This window comes from Patiria miniata, unplaced genomic scaffold, assembly GCF_015706575.1.
Source record: "Patiria miniata isolate m_02_andy unplaced genomic scaffold, ASM1570657v1 HiC_scaffold_18, whole genome shotgun sequence".
In the NCBI taxonomy this organism is placed as follows: domain Eukaryota; kingdom Metazoa; phylum Echinodermata; class Asteroidea; order Valvatida; family Asterinidae; genus Patiria; species Patiria miniata.
Genome location: NW_024037056.1, coordinates 17,149,362 through 17,167,130, shown reverse-complemented (window position 1 = coordinate 17,167,130; position 17,769 = coordinate 17,149,362). Strand labels below are relative to the sequence as shown.

Genomic DNA, 17,769 nt, shown 5'->3' with positions numbered 1-17,769 from the left:
CATTTTAACAGTTTAAAAAGTGTAAAATATAACACCAGAAGGAATGTGAAAGTCTACCACTTCGGACATTTTTGGAACTTTCACTCAAAAAAGTGAATGTATTTGAGGATTTTAACGAGGAATGTATGTACAAAGTAATAAAAAGATGGATATAAATTGTGTCATATTTATATTTATGGAATTAACATGTAATGAACTTTAATTATGGTGATTGCCATGATTTTAAACGATTATGAGTTTATGCATTTTTAAAAAAAAAATTTCATCAGCATTTTTGGATCTTTGCAGAACAACATTATATCCTGATCATTGAAGTTGCAATATTCTGGAAATATGAATTTATAAACGTAAACCCTCTGTGTCCATAGCATGTTAACTTTAAACCTTTTCAACTTCAAGGGAATATACAACTTTTCAAGGGAATATACAACATTTGCAAACATCAGAAAATAAAACTACCAAGTTTTTGCGAAATACCTTAATAGGATGTTGGTAAATGACAGTCTAAAGCATCCTGTAAAATTATGGCACCTGGTATACTGTCATTTTCAAGAAAAGTGGTATTTTTGTATCAATTTCCAACGCTGATCGGCCGATCAGCGTTGGAAACAACTGGCTTTTTTTTCAAATACTGGCCCCAATTGACCATTGCACTTGTCTGCAATCGATTACAAACCTATGAACGGGTACGAGCCAGCTAGACTGGTTCCCTGACCTTACAATTCCCCAATGTATGTAAACTGCTCTGTTTCTTCTTATATGGAGTCAGGGAACCAGACTACAGGAAAATGATCGTTTTTCTTGGTTTTTATAGCATTTTCGAACCCAAAACCTCCAAAAAGTCAGTGTAACTATATTTGCTTTATATTTCCAACCCCCCAATTCCATCCATTTCTGAAAATTACAGCAAAAGCAAATGATGTATATTCCCTTTAACTCACGTTTTTCATGAGGCATTTTGACATGGGAGTGTGCCCAAAAAATTATTTGTCATATCTTAAGAAATATTTTGTATAATTTTTGGTTGTATATCCGTTATGTGTGCGTTTATGCAAAAAGTATACCCATACCTCCTGTTTGTGGTTAATGACTGGCCTATTCATGTTCCGTGGCCATTTTCAAAATTGCGCTCTATTCATTTTCAACTGATGTCTTATTCATGTTCTGGGGCCTTTTCAAATTGTAGATCATACGGCTGTAAAATTCCTGCATGTAGTGACTATTCTATTCATGTTCCAGGGCCACACATTGTTAGATCTACAAGAATACATAAGTATGGTTTCTGGCCTTCTTCATTGTGTTTTGACGTGTATCAGCAAAGCCTTACCAGCAACCACGCTTTTTTTTTAAAATTATGCTCCCAACTTGCAAAGCATTTGCATGAAAAATTGTTATTGCATGCAACATTAATTGCTTGTACATTTATCTATGAAAACAAACAACTCTTTTTTTTCTCATAATTTTTTTCTTTTCTGCTTACCCATGGAAGTGCTTAGCCAATAAAACAATGGATAAATTTAATGAATACTTGACAGAAATGAGACGTTTTCAATTATAGACAAATGTATTCCTCCCTCTTTTTCAGGTTTTTAAAATGTTTCCTGTACTAAGCTAGTAACTTGGCAGTTGCTGTATAGGACATAAAAGGTTTGAAGTCTAACTTAAAAACGTTTTTCTTGTTGGAAAAAAGTGACTTAAAAGTTTGTTGTTAAAAGCGAGGACTTATGCGTTCCGCGTTTGCAACCCGAAAATCTACTTTCACCCAATTGTCAAAACAGAAGAATATTTGCCATGAAACTTTCTTACTTTCTAGACTTACTGTTTTCATAAGTGGCAAAGTTGAAGTCTATTCAACTGACAAGAAAAGTCTGTACTCTCATTATGCTTATACTTGCTTATACTATCATATTTTTTTTTCATTTTTTTTTTTTCACATGTCTTTTTTGTATCAGTGATTTTATTTTACAACTTGGAAGTTTAACCGTTACATGGGGAGTGTTGGAGTATTGGGCAATGAATATGCATGCTTTCTGTTTCCTTTCTGTTCTGAAATTCTACAAACTGTTCATTATTTTTCTGTTTTATCAACTCTTCATGTGTGCATGAATCTCCACTTTAAAAATTGTCATCGGATTCAGAAAATGAAATCTAACATGAAAACAAATAACGTACATGTATTTATTTGTTGATTTCCTGGACTGTTTTTTAAGTACATTTTTTGTATTCCATTCTCAAAAATCACGAAAAGGGGCAAGTTTAAGTTAAAACTTGCTTTAACATAATATACACAGTAAATGAATAAAACATTTATGGAATTCAACTTAATTTTGTGTGTGTATGGTTTAATGGGCTTTTCAATTGGCTGTAGACCTATCAGAAAGATGCCTAAGAAAAGTAAATTTTTGGCCAAATTTCATTAAAAAAGTAAGGCTAACCCCTTCCATTTTTTTCAATTTTGGCCAAAAAATTAAATTGCTTCAAACTTGCAGGAAAGATGCCTAAGGGACCCTAAAACACATTCCAATGCGATTTGTGGACGGATGGACTTCTCAAAAAGAATTTCTGCATTGTTTTGAAAAAACTCAATTTTTGGCCAAATTTCATTAAAAAAGTAAGGCTAACCCCTTGCATTTTTTTCAATTTTGGCCAAAAAAATGAAATTGCTTCAAACTTGCAGGAAAGATGCCTAAGGAACCCTAGAACACATTCCAATGCGATTTGTGAACGGATGGACTTCTCAAAAGAATTTCTGCATTGTTTTGAAAAAAGTCAATTTTTGACCAAATTTCATTAAAAAAGTAAGGCTAACCCCTTGCATTTTTTTTCCAATTTTGGCCAAAAAATGAAATTGCTTCAAATTTGCCGGAAAGATGCCTAAGGGACCCTAGAACACATTCCAATGCGATTTGTGGACGGATGGACTTTTCAACAGAATTTCTGCATTGTTTTGAAAAAAGTCAATTTTTGACCAAATTTCATCAAAAAAGTAAGGCTAACCCCTTGCATTTTTTTCAATTTTGGCTAAAAAATGAAATTGCTTCAAACTTGCTGGAAAGATGCCTAAGGGACCCTAGAACACATTTCAATGAGATTTGTGGACGGATGGACTTTTCAAAAGAATGTCTGCATTGTTTTGAAAAAAGTCAATTTTGACCAAATTTCATCAAAAAAGTAAGGCTAACCCCTTGCCTTTTTTTGAATTTTGGCCAAAAAATGAAATTGCTTTAAACTTGCTGGAAAGATGCCTAAGGGACCCTAGAACACATTCCAATGCGATTTGTGGACGGATGGACTTTTCAACAGAATTTCTGCATTGTTTTGAAAAAAGTCAATTTTTGACCAAATGTCAACAAAAATTAAAAAGTAAGGCTAACCCCTTGCATTTTTTTCAATTTTGGCTAAAAAATGAAATTGCTTCAAACTTGCTGGAAAGATGCCTAAGGGACCCTAAAACACATTTCAATGAGATTTGTGGACGGATGGACTTTTCAAAAGAATGTCTGCATTGTTTTGAAAAAAGTCAATTTTGACCAAATTTCATCAAAAAAGTAAGGCTAACCCCTTGCCTTTTTTTGAATTTTGGCCAAAAAATGAAATTGCTTTAAACTTGCTGGAAAGATGCCTAAGGGACCCTAGAACACATTCCAATGCGATTTGTGGACGGATGGACTTTTCAACAGAATTTCTGCATTGTTTTGAAAAAAGTCAATTTTTGACCAAATGTCATCAAAAATTAAAAAGTAAGGCTAACCCCTTGCCTTTTTTTGAATTTTGGCCAAAAAATGAAATTGCTTCAAACTTGCTGGAAAGATGTCTAAGGGACCCTAGAACACATTCCAATGCGATTTGTGGACGGATGGACTTTTCAACAGAATTTCTGCATTGTTTTGAAAAAAGTCAATTTTTGACCAAATTTCATTAAAAAAGTAAGGCTAACCCCTTGCATTTTTTTTTAATTTTGGCTAAAAAATGAAATTGCTTCAAACTTGCTGGAAAGATGCCTAAGGGACCCTAGAACACATTCCAATGCGATTTGTGGACGGATGGACTTTTCAACAGAATTTCTGCATTGTTTTGAAAAAAGTCAATTTTTGACCAAATGTCAACAAAAATTAAAAAGTAAGGCTAACCCCTTGCCTTTTTTTGAATTTTGGCCAAAAAATGAAATTGCTTTAAACTTGCTGGAAAGATGCCTAAGGGACCCTAGAACACATTCCAATGCGATTTGTGGACGGATGGACTTTTCAACAGAATTTCTGCATTGTTTTGAAAAAAGTCAATTTTTGACCAAATGTCAACAAAAATTAAAAAGTAAGGCTAACCCCTTGCATTTTTTTCAATTTTGGCTAAAAAATGAAATTGCTTCAAACTTGCTGGAAAGATGCCTAAGGGACCCTAGAACACATTTCAATGAGATTTGTGGACGGATGGACTTTTCAAAAGAATGTCTGCATTGTTTTGAAAAAAGTCAATTTTGACCAAATTTCATCAAAAAAGTAAGGCTAACCCCTTGCCTTTTTTTGAATTTTGGCCAAAAAATGAAATTGCTTTAAACTTGCTGGAAAGATGCCTAAGGGACCCTAGAACACATTCCAATGCGATTTGTGGACGGATGGACTTTTCAACAGAATTTCTGCATTGTTTTGAAAAAAGTCAATTTTTGACCAAATGTCATCAAAAATTAAAAAGTAAGGCTAACCCCTTGCCTTTTTTTGAATTTTGGCCAAAAAATGAAATTGCTTCAAACTTGCTGGAAAGATGTCTAAGGGACCCTAGAACACATTCCAATGCGATTTGTGGACGGATGGACTTTTCAACAGAATTTCTGCATTGTTTTGAAAAAAGTCAATTTTTGACCAAATTTCATTAAAAAAGTAAGGCTAACCCCTTGCATTTTTTTTTAATTTTGGCTAAAAAATGAAATTGCTTCAAACTTGCTGGAAAGATGCCTAAGGGACCCTAGAACACATTCCAATGCGATTTGTGGACGGATGGACTTTTCAACAGAATTTCTGCATTGTTTTGAAAAAAGTCAATTTTTGACCAAATGTCAACAAAAATTAAAAAGTAAGGCTAACCCCTTGCATTTTTTTCAATTTTGGCTAAAAAATGAAATTGCTTCAAACTTGCTGGAAAGATGCCTAAGGGACCCTAGAACACATTTCAATGAGATTTGTGGACGGATGGACTTTTCAAAAGAATGTCTGCATTGTTTTGAAAAAAGTCAATTTTGACCAAATTTCATCAAAAAAGTAAGGCTAACCCCTTGCCTTTTTTTTAATTTTGGCCAAAAAATGAAATTGCTTTAAACTTGCTGGAAAGATGCCTAAGGGACTCTAGAACACATTCCAATGCAATTTGTGGACGGATGGACTTTTCAAAAGAATGTCTGCATTGTTTTGAAAAAAGTCAATTTTGACAAAATTTCATCAAAAAAGTAAGGCTAACCCCTTGCATTGTTTTTTAAATTTTGGCTAAAAAATGAAATTGCTTCAAACTTGCAGGAAAGATGTCTTAGGGACCCTAGAACACATTCCAATGCAATTTGTGGACGGATGGACTTTTCAAAAGAATTTCTGCATTGTTTTGAAAAAAAGTCAATTTTTTACCAAATTTCATCAAAAAAGTAAGGTTAACCCCTTGCATTATTTTCAATTTTGGCCAAAAAATGAAATTGCTTGAAACTTGCAGGAAATATGCCTAAGGGACCATAGAACACATTCCTATGCGATTTGTGGACAGATGGAGTTTTCAAAAGAATTTCTGCATTGTTTTGACAAAAGTCCATTTTTTTACCAAAGTTAAATTAAACAGTAAGGCTAATTGAGGGAATAACAAGCACTAGTGCCCTCACTGCCAGTCAATATGTGAAAACTATTCACTCTTGATTATTATCACCTATAAATAAAGCCATATTAACTTAATTGTGATCATTATCAGTGCATTGAGGGAATAACATGTACTATTGCCCTCACTGCCAGTCAATATTTGAAAACTATTCACTGTTGAGTTCTTTATACCTCTTTAATGATGCTACACTTGCACACAAGAAAGTATTTGGAAATCAAAGGAATATTAGTTGCTACCTCAATTTTTTTTATTTCATATATTACATTTTAATATATTTTAGTCTGTAAAGCAATCTCGTACACACAGCAGAAGTTCATTGAAGCAACAGAAATGGCAATTACTGGACACAATTTTCTTTAAGCAATAAAGCAAATGTCATTTTAAAAATAAACAAAGAATCACACATTACTCATGATACTGTTTTGCATTCTGCGCTCTAAGTACATGTAAGTTAGTCTGGTACTTCTGAAGTAAACTGCACTTAACCCGTTTAGTCCTGGCACCGCCCCAAATCGCCCTGTAGCACCTGGAATCGCCCAGGCACAATGGTTTTATTGATTCTTCAGTGAATAAACACAATGTAATACAATGTAACACAATGTAGCACAATGTAATACAATGTAACACAATGTAATACAATGTAGTATAGGAGCCAATAGGTGTTAATAGTTGGTGTTAATAAGGGAATAAATGTGTGCTCTGGAGGTTTTTATCACTCGTTTAATACCGCTTAGAGTCTGGGTGCTGATAATTACCCGAGCCGGAGGCGAGGGTAATTATCAGCACCCAGACTCTAAGCGGTATTAAACAGAGTGATAAATACCGACCGAGCACATATTTATTCCCATTCATAAATACCTTATCCGTAAAAAAATATCAAATAATTCGTTCAAAAAATCCCGATTTTGTTCAACAAGTTCACTTCATGCTTTTTGAAACATCCCTCTAGCAAAATAATGGAGTGTTCAGCTGGCGAGTAAGATGTAAACAACCCTTTTTATAGAGATTGACGCGCACGTAACATGTTCTGCGCGATGTCGCGCAGAACGCACCTGGCGCGTTGCGTTTTGAATTTAGAACTATAAAATTCTGACTCGCTTGTAGTGTTGCGCATGCCTACGTGAGGATTGTGAACGTTCAACCAATGAAACGGTAAGAGGCACTGGATTTTTAGGAGTCCACATTTTATTGTGACACTGGAAAAGTGTTTAAGACCAGGGGCCAATTTCATAGAGCTGCTTAAGCACAAAATTTGCTTAAGCACAAAAACGTCTTGCTTAATAAAATCAGGTTACCGGCCAAAACTCCATGCGATTGTTATGCTAAGTAAACAACCGCTAAATACCGGTCACAAGCAATGTACATCGCATGGAGTTTTGGCCGGTAACCTAATTTTACTAAGCAATGTTTTTTCATGCTTAAGCAAATTTTGTGCTTAAGCAGCTCTATGAAATTGGGCCCAGCAAGCCATGTCTTTATCATCCGTTTAAGACCGGCCACGTGACGGGCTCTCGACCAATAGGAATAGCTAAACTGTCTGAGGTATTTATGAATAGGTGTTAAGTAGTAAAGATACTCATTGTTCTAAACATACCATGGACATGGAGCCATTTTTTGTTCTGTAGTAGACATCGTCAATCCTTACAAATTTCACAAACTCCACGACATGAATATTTATCACACTGTGCGGAAGACACTTCGGTTCTCGGCATTGTCTTTTCCCTTAAATTAAAACTATCCCAATGATAAAGCTTGGGGAGCAAAATCCATGGACAATTGGCATAGGTGGATTTCGAACTAGGGATCTTGCGATCTGTACTTCATCTCACTATCCACTAGCTACAACTGTGGCATCTTGGCGAGAGCCGTTCTTTAAAATGCTTTAATGTACGTACATGTAACTAATTTAACGATGGTGTGACGTCATTGTTCTTTTCTCATTAATAATAAACATAACTTTTCCCATCAAAATACTGATTAATCATGAACCATTGACGATATCTGCTGCAGAAGCAATGGAGACAGCCATTTTGTTTCTTTGTTGTTACTTAAATTGACAATGAACACCCTCTAAGATGACTGCAATCCATAAGGTCAATTCTAAAACGCTTGAATGCCTTATAGTGAAAGGATTGCAGAAACACATTTTATTAAAAGCTGTCAGAAAGAGTGGAAGCTAACAGTCCCAAAACAAAATTTAAAATATCGGGAAATAAATCAGACATCAAAATGAAACAAAAATGGCAACAAATAATAAAAACCAATACCCCTGCCTACCAAGACCAAAAAAAAAAATTGAAAATAAAATTAACCATTTAGACGCCTCCGGAACTGGTTAATCCCAGCAAGTTTTTGATAACAATTCAGACGTTACTCTTGGCAAAAATGCAAACGATCCTCAAAGGGTGCCGATGCAGCCTGTCAAAAATTGTTGAGCATAGTCCTTAACTTGGACCTCTACTTGAGAAGTTGTGCACGCAATATTTGATGCACGTCTTGTCTACGCAACGCAAATTTCATTCACTAGCATATCTATAGTTAATTTCCACATTTCAGCCCATCAAGATAAAGCATAAGGCGGCATAAATGTGTCATAAAATTTCATCCGTGTCATTCAAATTTCATCTACCACAGAATAAGCCCTTTACATGGCAGACTTCGGAGTTGCGAGCAACATTCAAAATCAAAACAATTCCGATTTCAGCGCTTGATATAAAAGCTTAGGAGGAAAGCAAAATTGCACATGGAACAAAAACGAAAGGTCAATCTGGTACCAACTTAGAGTAATTCAGCTGTCTTTTTCCACCTTTTCAAAATCTATAGCAGTAACTCTGTATTAAGTCATATATTTAAAGTGGCTGAAATACAGCAAGTAGATCCGAACCTAATACAGACAGAATGAAAATTCTAAGGTAAAAGCTTTGAAATAATGCATTTGTTTAAATGAATTTTACATTTAAATTGCTTTTCTTAAACAATTTTGTTAATTATTCTCGTAAAAAAAAATCACACGTAAACTTCATGCCTTATCTGAATCATATACATCACATTATTTCATTCAGCTAGTTTTTTTGCACAGTAAAAGAAAAGTCTGTCCCGAGCCAATATGGCCCATCAGGCCGGCGTTTATCTCCGGTTTCAGTAGCCTGAAACGACTGAGAATATTTCTACTCCCCCTGGATGGGATGCCAGTCCATCGCAGGTTACTCCCCAGCTAATGCCGGTACCCATTTATACTCCTGGGTGGAGAGAGGCAAGTGGGGTGCAGTGGCTTGCCCAAGGACACAACATATGACCAGCAACTGGATTCGAACCCATGACCCTCTGATCATGAGTCACAAACCCTAACCACTAGGCCACACTCCCCTTTGTTTTAAATACAATACATTCATTATTCAACAACTAAATATGTATTCATTTCATATACTTGTACATCCCAATTCACAAAATAAGTAGTTTATTACCTTAATTTACAAAAAATTTCCGTCAGCTTTTAAACAGAACATTTGAGTACTTTTTCTTAATGTTTGTCGGCTAATCCAGTAGTAAGGCTGTGCAGATTCAAATGTTCACGTTTTTGGAATATTTAATTCAATAAATAGCTATTGGGATATTTAGTTGATTTTTGGATATTTGGTTGATTATCAGATATTCAAATATTCCGTATATTCCGCACAGCCTTACATGAATTAGAAGCCATAGCGTACTGAAGTGAGCTGCAAATTCGGGTTCACACGTATAACTTTAAGACATCAGCGCGTCAACCCCAACAAAGAAAGCTGCCGTCACACTTCGGTACTCTATTTACTGAAGCGAAACCATGCTTGCGTGTGGATTGTAATGTGGGCGCAAAACGGTCCTATGCCAAATACATTTCCGAAAATTCGCACATGCCTCAACTTTGAAACATGTGCATGACATGCGCGCCAACATGGCCCCAACTCCGTAACGGTCGTGGACGTGCTAACCTCCAATATGTCACTGTCTGGGGTCAAAGTTCAGATGGCGTCCATCATCGGCGAAGTTTCTTGATCATCTTCATCGTTTTCATCATCATCGGTGCCATCACTTTGGCTATACGGAAAGGAGAATTCAGCATTAGTAAGCATGCATTAGTTACAAAACAAAATGTTAGTTTCCATGGTTTTTATCAAAATTTACAGAGATTTTGCATATCATTACGGACTTCGGGTTTTTTGGGGGGCAATTTGTACAGTTGTAGGTATACATATAATAATTCACAACGTCTATACATTTATTAACAACGGAGCACAAAACAAGACTAAGGACAAGGGGTAAAAAACTTGTAAATCCTTTTCAAAAAGTCACTTGTTTGATTGTTATTGGAAATTTCATTGCAAAAGTTATGAATTTCATATGTCAGGGTTTTGTGGGTAATATAACTATGAACACAGGGGAAAAATGCCTTAAGACTTCAGGCTGTTTTCAGAAGTAACCCAAATTCATTTTCAATCCTCTGTGAGCAAAGGAAGTATAATAGTTGTATCTTCAAGCAAATTTAACATGAATCTACACTACAAACATACAAACTACATGACAAAATATAATACAACTCAAGACATTTGAGTGTACAATATGAAACTTTTCATGACATAGACAAAAGGACTCAAACACACATAGGATGACATCTACATGACATATTTCAATAAGCCAATTTGGTATTCCAACTGCGCATGTGCACATACACCAAGACTGGACGGTGTACATTTTCGGACAAACACTACAGGAACATGTACACAATAGTAACAGAATATGCCTTCTGCATGCTATAAAACTATAAAGTGTAATAAATATAAAAAACATTTGCGCACAAATAGGGGCATAAACAAGTTCAAATGTACCCAGAAAGTGATATAACAGCCTTCCAACTTGCTTAAAGGTATGGATTATTTTCAAGTGTTAGTGTGCGCAGCTGGAATAGAAACTTGGCTTATTCAAGGAGAATTCTATTAGGGATAGGACTAGAATGGTTTGGATGAGCACGGTTTCCGGGATGAATAGGTTCCGAGCTTCTTTCGCCTCCGCTTCTTACGTTTGGCCTGTCGGCGACTAAAGCCTGACGCCTCCGCGCCGCCAGAGTGAACGATGACTGTTGATGGCCGGTTGGGCTGGATGGTGCTGTGTGACCGTTTCTCAGGGATGAAGCTACCCGAGGCTGTGCCGTGACGCAGCTGTTGGCGCATCACGTTGCGCGGCGGTTTGGCCGGGCGGTCCAGGAACGCCATTTTGGTCAGCCGGCCTACGGAGAAATCACCATTCCTTCATTTTTTACAATTTTTCAAATACCCCTCAACTGAGTAGGTGCATTATATAATATTTTTAAGTTGAAGAAAGAAATTGAACCGGAGCGGGGTTTGAACCTGCGACCCCCGGATTGCCGTTCCAGTGCTCTACCAACTGAGCTATCCAGCACTATGTTGGCGGTTCCCCATTTAGTCAATTGTCATTGTTCAAGGGGCGCTAGTCAGAAGCCATAAACCCATATATGCCATGTAGCCAGGGATCACGCCCAAAGTCATGATGCTAGCAACATTAGCAATGCTGCAAACTTATGAAATTGTAATGTGGGAAAACTCAATGACAGAATTAATAACAAATGTGGGAAAACTCAACGACAGAATTAATAACAACCGATTTTTGGTGGATCGGAGTCAATGACTATTAACGATGTCCTAAACCGACACTTTTAGGTCCAGCTTAACAACGCAAGCCTAGTTTTGTTTTCTAATACATTTTTTGACATTTCACTCCAGAAGGAACTTAGTACATACTTGTGCTATAGACTTGGTGCACTCCTTGTATATACTCGGCACAATCATTTTTTTAGCTTGGTGGAGTCAGCATGGATTATTTTACCTGGGTCCTTGGCGGCCATATGAGCTGAGATGTTTGCGGTGATGGACTTTAGTCTTGCTTCTCGAGCATCGTGTTCTCTCTGATCAATACAAGCAAAGATGACAAGGTGATGATCAAATGAGTCTTGATTTAAAATGCGACTCAAATCGGTGACTCAATGAATTAATTTTGCCTCAAAGGTAGTAGCTCAAGGGACATACAAATAATTCCAAGTCCACTTTTTTTCCTGTCCCTGTAACATCAGGCATCTATTATTTATATAATTCTGATGCACTCCTTAATGCAGTCGTCCTCCAAGAGTGATTATGAATAGCAAACTACCGACACAACAAATAAAAAATTGCTTGAAGTCATTCTTAATGACACTTGAATGGCAAATTACAAAGTACCAAGGTAACAGGGACAGGAAAAATGTCACACTTTGGACCCTAAATTTATAGAATGACAAGTATACAATTGCAGGGGTGGGTCAGTGTTTTACTTGAGTTACGTGTCCCAACTTACAATATAGACTTCTCGCCACGACTCCATTTCCACCGGCCATTTGCCTTTGAAATCTCTCTCGGCGTGCTTCTGCCAAAGCGGATCAGTGTCCTCAAGAAAATGCTGGTGGAAAACATACACAGAAATTGCAGTCACAAAAACATGAGCATTGTAATTTTTAAAAGTGATGGAATTTAGAACAGAAACTTGGACTTAAAATTTTACAAATGTTAGAACGTAAAGAAAATTTAGACATTTAAAAATTTGTACTTAGAGGAGTCAAGTTGACGTAGCGGTGCGTTCCTTGCCTTCCACCGCTGTGACCCTGGTTCGAATCTCGCCTGGGCCAATATGTGGATTGGGTTTTCAGTCCCTACCTGATTCCGTGGGTTTCCGCAGAATATTATTCTAGGGTTTTCCTCCCACCTCTTAAACTGTAATTTCTTCTCATTGTCTCCTCTCTACAGGTTTCTTCAGGCTTGCGAGCTACAGTGCTTAGGGCACTTTTGAGGAATCCTTGTTTTCATTTATTATCATCATCATCAAATTCGCATGCTCGGGAAGAGCGTAGCGTCTCGACAACGCAGTTTCCATCATACAGAAATACAGAAATAAATAATAATAATATAAAATACAAACAATAATAATTGGATTTAGTTATAGTCCAAATGTTTTGTTAACATAAGAGACCCAATGAACACAGGGTACAGGTGTTGCAAAGAATCCTGCACCTACCGGATTACAGTCCTCCAGGTGGAACAGCTGCTGTGGGGTGCACTTTTGCAAGACGGGGTGCAATATGTCATAGGGCACCCCACCAACATCATCAATGGCTTTATACAATAAATGGAATAAAAGAGAAAACAAAACAAAAGAAATGTAAGTAGGCTCTGAGATTTTGGAAGAATTTTTTTAACAGAAGGAAATACTGTAATGGCAGGACTTAAATTTCTGCGAGAAAAAAATCGACCTTTCTGAAATAAAAGTGATAATTCAGAGGTTTACCTGGGAATAATCAGGAAAAGTTAAAGAGAAAATTAGTAACGGATGAAAATTCAAAATTGAGGTAAACTGATTAACACATAAATGTGTGAATTCAATTTGGCATAGAAAGTTTACAATTCACAAAATAATCAGAATAGTTTGAAAAATAATAAACAAAAATTATGGAGCAAATTGTTTTACTCGGAAAACCATATCCACTTACCATCTATGTTGTCACACAGTATTTCCATACATATGTCATATAATCGTGGAACACCTAAAAATATAGACAAATAGAAAAGTATGAAAAACAACTATGCACAATTGTAATACTACAATGTGAATTGTATACCCATTTAATTTGGCCTTTTCCGAGTCCAATCTGTTCTGAAATATAAAGTGACGTAGAAGTGTTGATTTCTTGCGGAAAATCATCAGTCTGGACCCATATTTTATTTGGGATGACTTGAGTTGCTCTAGATACATTTGGGTTAGGCGCGTCCCTGAAACATCACTCTGAAAGTATGTGCGCTTAAAATTAACCGGAATATTCAAAGTTTTTGAGATACTGCAGAATTAGAGTAATTACTTGTGAGTCGGTTGATTCGTAATCGTCCCGAGAAGACTTTGGTCCGTCCCTGCTTGGAGCCCAGATACGCCATCTCCTCTTCCGGAGTCAAAGCTGAAACGAGACAAACAAATAAGAACATATTAGATAAACCACAAACAGCGTCCTAGTTTTACCAATGTGACTGACTGTCAGACTGTCACTTGTAGGATTTTGTAGGATTGAGGAAGGTAGAGCCCAGTCACTATTACTTTACATGGAGCTACATGGGGCTTGATGCTCCTTGAAACTTGGTAGGTACAAAGAGTGTGCCATTGAGTTCCTGCACAGTGGAGGATTTTGTAGGATTGAGGAAGGTAGAGCCCAGCCACTATTATTTTACATGGGGCTTGATGCCACTTAAAACTTGGTAGGTATAAAGAGTGTGCCATTGGGTTCCTGCACAGTGGAGGATTTTGTAGGATTGAGAAAGGTAGAGCCAAGCCACTATAACTTCACATGGGGCTTGATGCCACTTGAAACTTGGTAGGTACAAAGAGTGTGCCATTGGGTTCCTGCACAGTGGAGGATTTTGTAGGATTGAGGAAGGTAGAGCCCAGCCACTATTACTTTACATGGGGCTTGATGTACTTGAAACTTGGTAGGTACAAAGAGTGTGCCATTGGGTTCCTGCACAGTGGAGGATTTTGTAGGATGCAGGTATGCTCCTGTTAAAATTGTCTACTGAATTTAGGGACAATGAAATCTTCTTACTTCTTTTCTTGACTGGTGATGGCACCTCTGGTAGACGTATCGGTTTATAGGTGGGCTGAATCTCCGGCAAGCTCAACGACACCTCAGCAGATTCCCGTCTCTTTAAGAAGAGTTATTTTTAGAAAGATTCAATTTTAGAAATGACATCATATTTACACTATTTAATTTTAGAAATGACATCATAAAACTTGAATTGACAAAACAGCCAAAAACAAAATTGATAAATTATAAAAATCTCGTTTTTACCTTCTTTGCCATTTTAATGGCTTCTTCTTCTTCTTCGCTCATGCTCCGTTTCTTCCGGTTCCTCCGACCTTCCTCCGACCTTTGACCTTTACTTGAACTCCCCGCGACTGGCTGCTTTCCTTGTAAGCTCTTCTCATGTTTTGAACCGTCAACTTTGACCTTTGCCTTGCTGGGGTCAGCTCTGTCAACTTTCACCTTTGACCTAGGTGTGGAGGATTTACTGGAGCTTGTCGACGTTTTCGAGGAAAGTTTGGAGTTTTCCAGCGTCTTGCTGTTGGCGACTTTCTTGACTTTGGTTACCTTGGGACCCAGCAGGCAATCACCGAATGACATTCCGGTGTTGGTGAAATCCTTGCCCTCGGATTTGTCATCGTCCCAAGTATCCTCCAGAGGGCTGTCACTGTTCGTCTTTTTCTCGCTGCTCGACGGTTTGGATTTCGGTTTCTTGAAACCGTCCTTGTGATCACGAGTTGATGATTTTGGCTTAGTTTTGTCCGTGTCTGCAGAACGTGACGGGGATATTATCGGAGATTTAGTTGGAGTTGATTTCTTGGAAACCACATCTCCATTAGCGGCCGACTTTTCATGTCCGACAGATTTTGTAGACTTTTTTAACTCCGGACTTGAAGTTGTCGAATATTTGTCTTTTGAGATTTTTTCGTTCACGTCGGATTTTCTGCTACTCACAGAATTGTGTTTTTCGTAGGATGCGTGATTGAGACCGGAAGGGGGTGTTTGTTTTCGCTCTGAAGATTTCTGAACTCCACTTGTGGAGGTTTTGTGGTGTGATCCCCCATGTGACCGGTCATGTGACCTGTCATGTGGTTTATGTGTGACTGTATCAGATCTCTTCTCTGAAGAATTATGGCTTTTTGGTTTCTCACTTGCTACGTCTTCGCTATCACGTATCCTGGCTGTTCCACTTCCAGGGGAGTGATGGCTTTTCAACTTCTTCGCAGGACTCCCGCTGGAAGAAGAATGCTTCTCCTTCAATTGTGTGAATCCTCCCTCTGGAACACCATCGTCATTGTGTCGTTTGAGTTCGGTAGAGCACTTGGAAGCATCATGTGACTTGGACACGTTGGAAGAGTTGTGCGACTTAGAAGAGTCACGTGACTTAGAAGAGTCATGTGATTTAGAAGAGTTACGTGATTCAGAAGAGTCACGTGACATAGAAGAGTCCCGCACCTTAAAAGAGTCACGTGACTTAGAAGAGTCATGCAACTTCGAAGAGTCATGTGACTTAGAAGAGTCATGTGACTTAGAAGAGTCATGTGACTTAGAAGAGCCGTGTGACTTAGAAGAGCCGTGTGACTTAGAAGAGTCATGTGACTTAGAAGAGTAATTTGACTTCGAAGAGTCACGTGACTTCAAAGGGTCGTGTGACTTAGATAAGGCATGTGACTTGGAAGAGCTGTGCGTTGACGAGTGACTTGTCGATGGTGACGTAATTTTGGACTTTGTTAGTTGGCTCGGCGAGAGGGGTTTATTTGAGTTGTGTTTTGGACTGTGCAGTCTGGAGGTGCTTTGTGACGCTGAGGTGTGAGGTTGGGAGCTTTGTTGCTTCATTGGGCTGTGCGGCTGTGTAACTGTGCTCGTCTCAGGCTGCGGTGCCGCTTGGTTCAGCATTTCACTGGTTTCCTGTCTGCTGGCCTCTTCGTCCATGGCTTCCCGCACTTTGGCTTTCCAGGACCGCACTAGACTACGGGCCGACTCTGCAATGTCGCCCTCATGCTTGCGGAATCCGTTCACGACTTTGCCGATTCCCGTTTCCTGTGGAAATTTATTTTAAAAAAATCAAAACAGATTTGTTAACAAATTTAGGGACACAAGTTTCTGACGTGAAATCTTTACAACTGCCATACCTTTTTTTTAAAAGCAATTTCCATCTCAATGCAAGAAACAAGCTAATTTTACACAAACCGTGACAACTCAGTCCTTTGTCACAAATTTGTCATGCACTGTTACTTGTGATTGAACTTGTTGGGGATCTGTGGTTCGATTTCTGAATGATTTGCAATTGAGTTCACCACAACTGTTGACTTCCACTTACATGCAGTACATCGATTGAGATGGGCAGCGCTGAAAGTTTCTGAAGAATCCTCAAAATCTGGAAAAGAGGAGAAGAATTCAAGATAAACGACGAGGAATTCAATTGAAAATATGACAACTTGTTCTTTGCTGTTACTTGTGGCAATAAGCACTTTCACGGTAGTATGCGCCATTTTGTTCGCGGGGCTAAAAGAACGCGCATTGCTAGAAGTGAAGGATCGCATGATGACTTGGAAGCACTAAAGTTTTTATTGATGTGTGTACTCAGCAACGAGTGTTCTTTTGCCCGTGAACAAGATGGTGCAAATTTCCGCGAGAGTGCTAAATGACCTTCAAATTATTAAATAGTAACCAACCTGCAGACACATTTGGTAAAAATTTTACGAGAGGTACAAAATGTTCTTGAATATCTCATTTTGTCTTTCACTATTTGAAACAATTCTTTTGCATACCTTATGCGATGGTGGGGGTGGATCTGAAGTCAACTTGTCGCGGAGAGACTGAACGATCGACAAGACACTAGCATCCGCCATGGTAGCTCTAACGCTGGATCTACGATGCAGTGATATGAATTCGGTCCAGAGATCGGTTCATATTAAAGTTTGCTTTTGATCTGTGAAAAAAATATACATCTGTGATCTAAAATTAAACATTCATGATGTGACATATTGAACACATGCAAGACACACAACAACATCGACCTGTTCAAGGTTATCGGTGCCATCTTGGCCAGGGGTCAAAAATTGACGCTAGCCTATGCGATTCACTGCACATGATGTAGCGAAGAGCAAATTAAGCTGATGCGATGTGATCGCGCTCACTAGTGCTGCTCATTGCTTCAATTTTGCCTTCTGGCCAAGATGGTGTCGTTAACCGTAAACCTCTTATTCATTCATTGTTAATGAATTAACATAACAAAACACACCTCAAACATAGCTGCTGAATCTTAATGCAAT

At 37.9% G+C, this 17,769-nt stretch overlaps 1 protein-coding gene across 1 annotated transcript; it reads right to left on the bottom strand.

The window, feature by feature from the left end:
* Positions 1–9,114: 9,114 nt before the first annotated feature.
* Positions 9,115–17,436, bottom strand: LOC119724934 (elongin-A-like). Its single transcript, XM_038196257.1, has 11 exons — positions 17,266–17,436; positions 16,815–16,871; positions 14,762–16,534; positions 14,516–14,615; positions 13,784–13,876; positions 13,418–13,471; positions 12,946–13,043; positions 12,232–12,333; positions 11,728–11,806; positions 10,904–11,110; positions 9,115–9,924 (listed from the first exon to the last, which is right to left on the bottom strand). The coding sequence occupies exons 1-11, from the start codon at positions 17,344–17,346 to the stop codon at positions 9,863–9,865; spliced, it is 2,706 nt and encodes a 901-aa protein (XP_038052185.1). The 5' UTR covers positions 17,347–17,436; the 3' UTR covers positions 9,115–9,862.
* Positions 17,437–17,769: the final 333 nt, after the last annotated feature.

Excerpts from the sequence above, each read along its gene's own strand:
- LOC119724934 (XM_038196257.1), bottom strand. The coding sequence starts at position 17,346 with ATGGCGGATGCTAGTGTCTTGTCGATCGTTCAGTCTCTCCGCGACAAG. Across the intron at positions 16,535-16,814 it reads TCTCAATCGATGTACTGCAT|GAAACGGGAATCGGCAAAGT; the intron begins GTAAGTGGAAGT and ends AAATTTCCACAG. Across the intron at positions 13,472-13,783 it reads ACGAATCAACCGACTCACAA|GTGTTCCACGATTATATGAC; the intron begins GTAATTACTCTA and ends CTATATTTTTAG.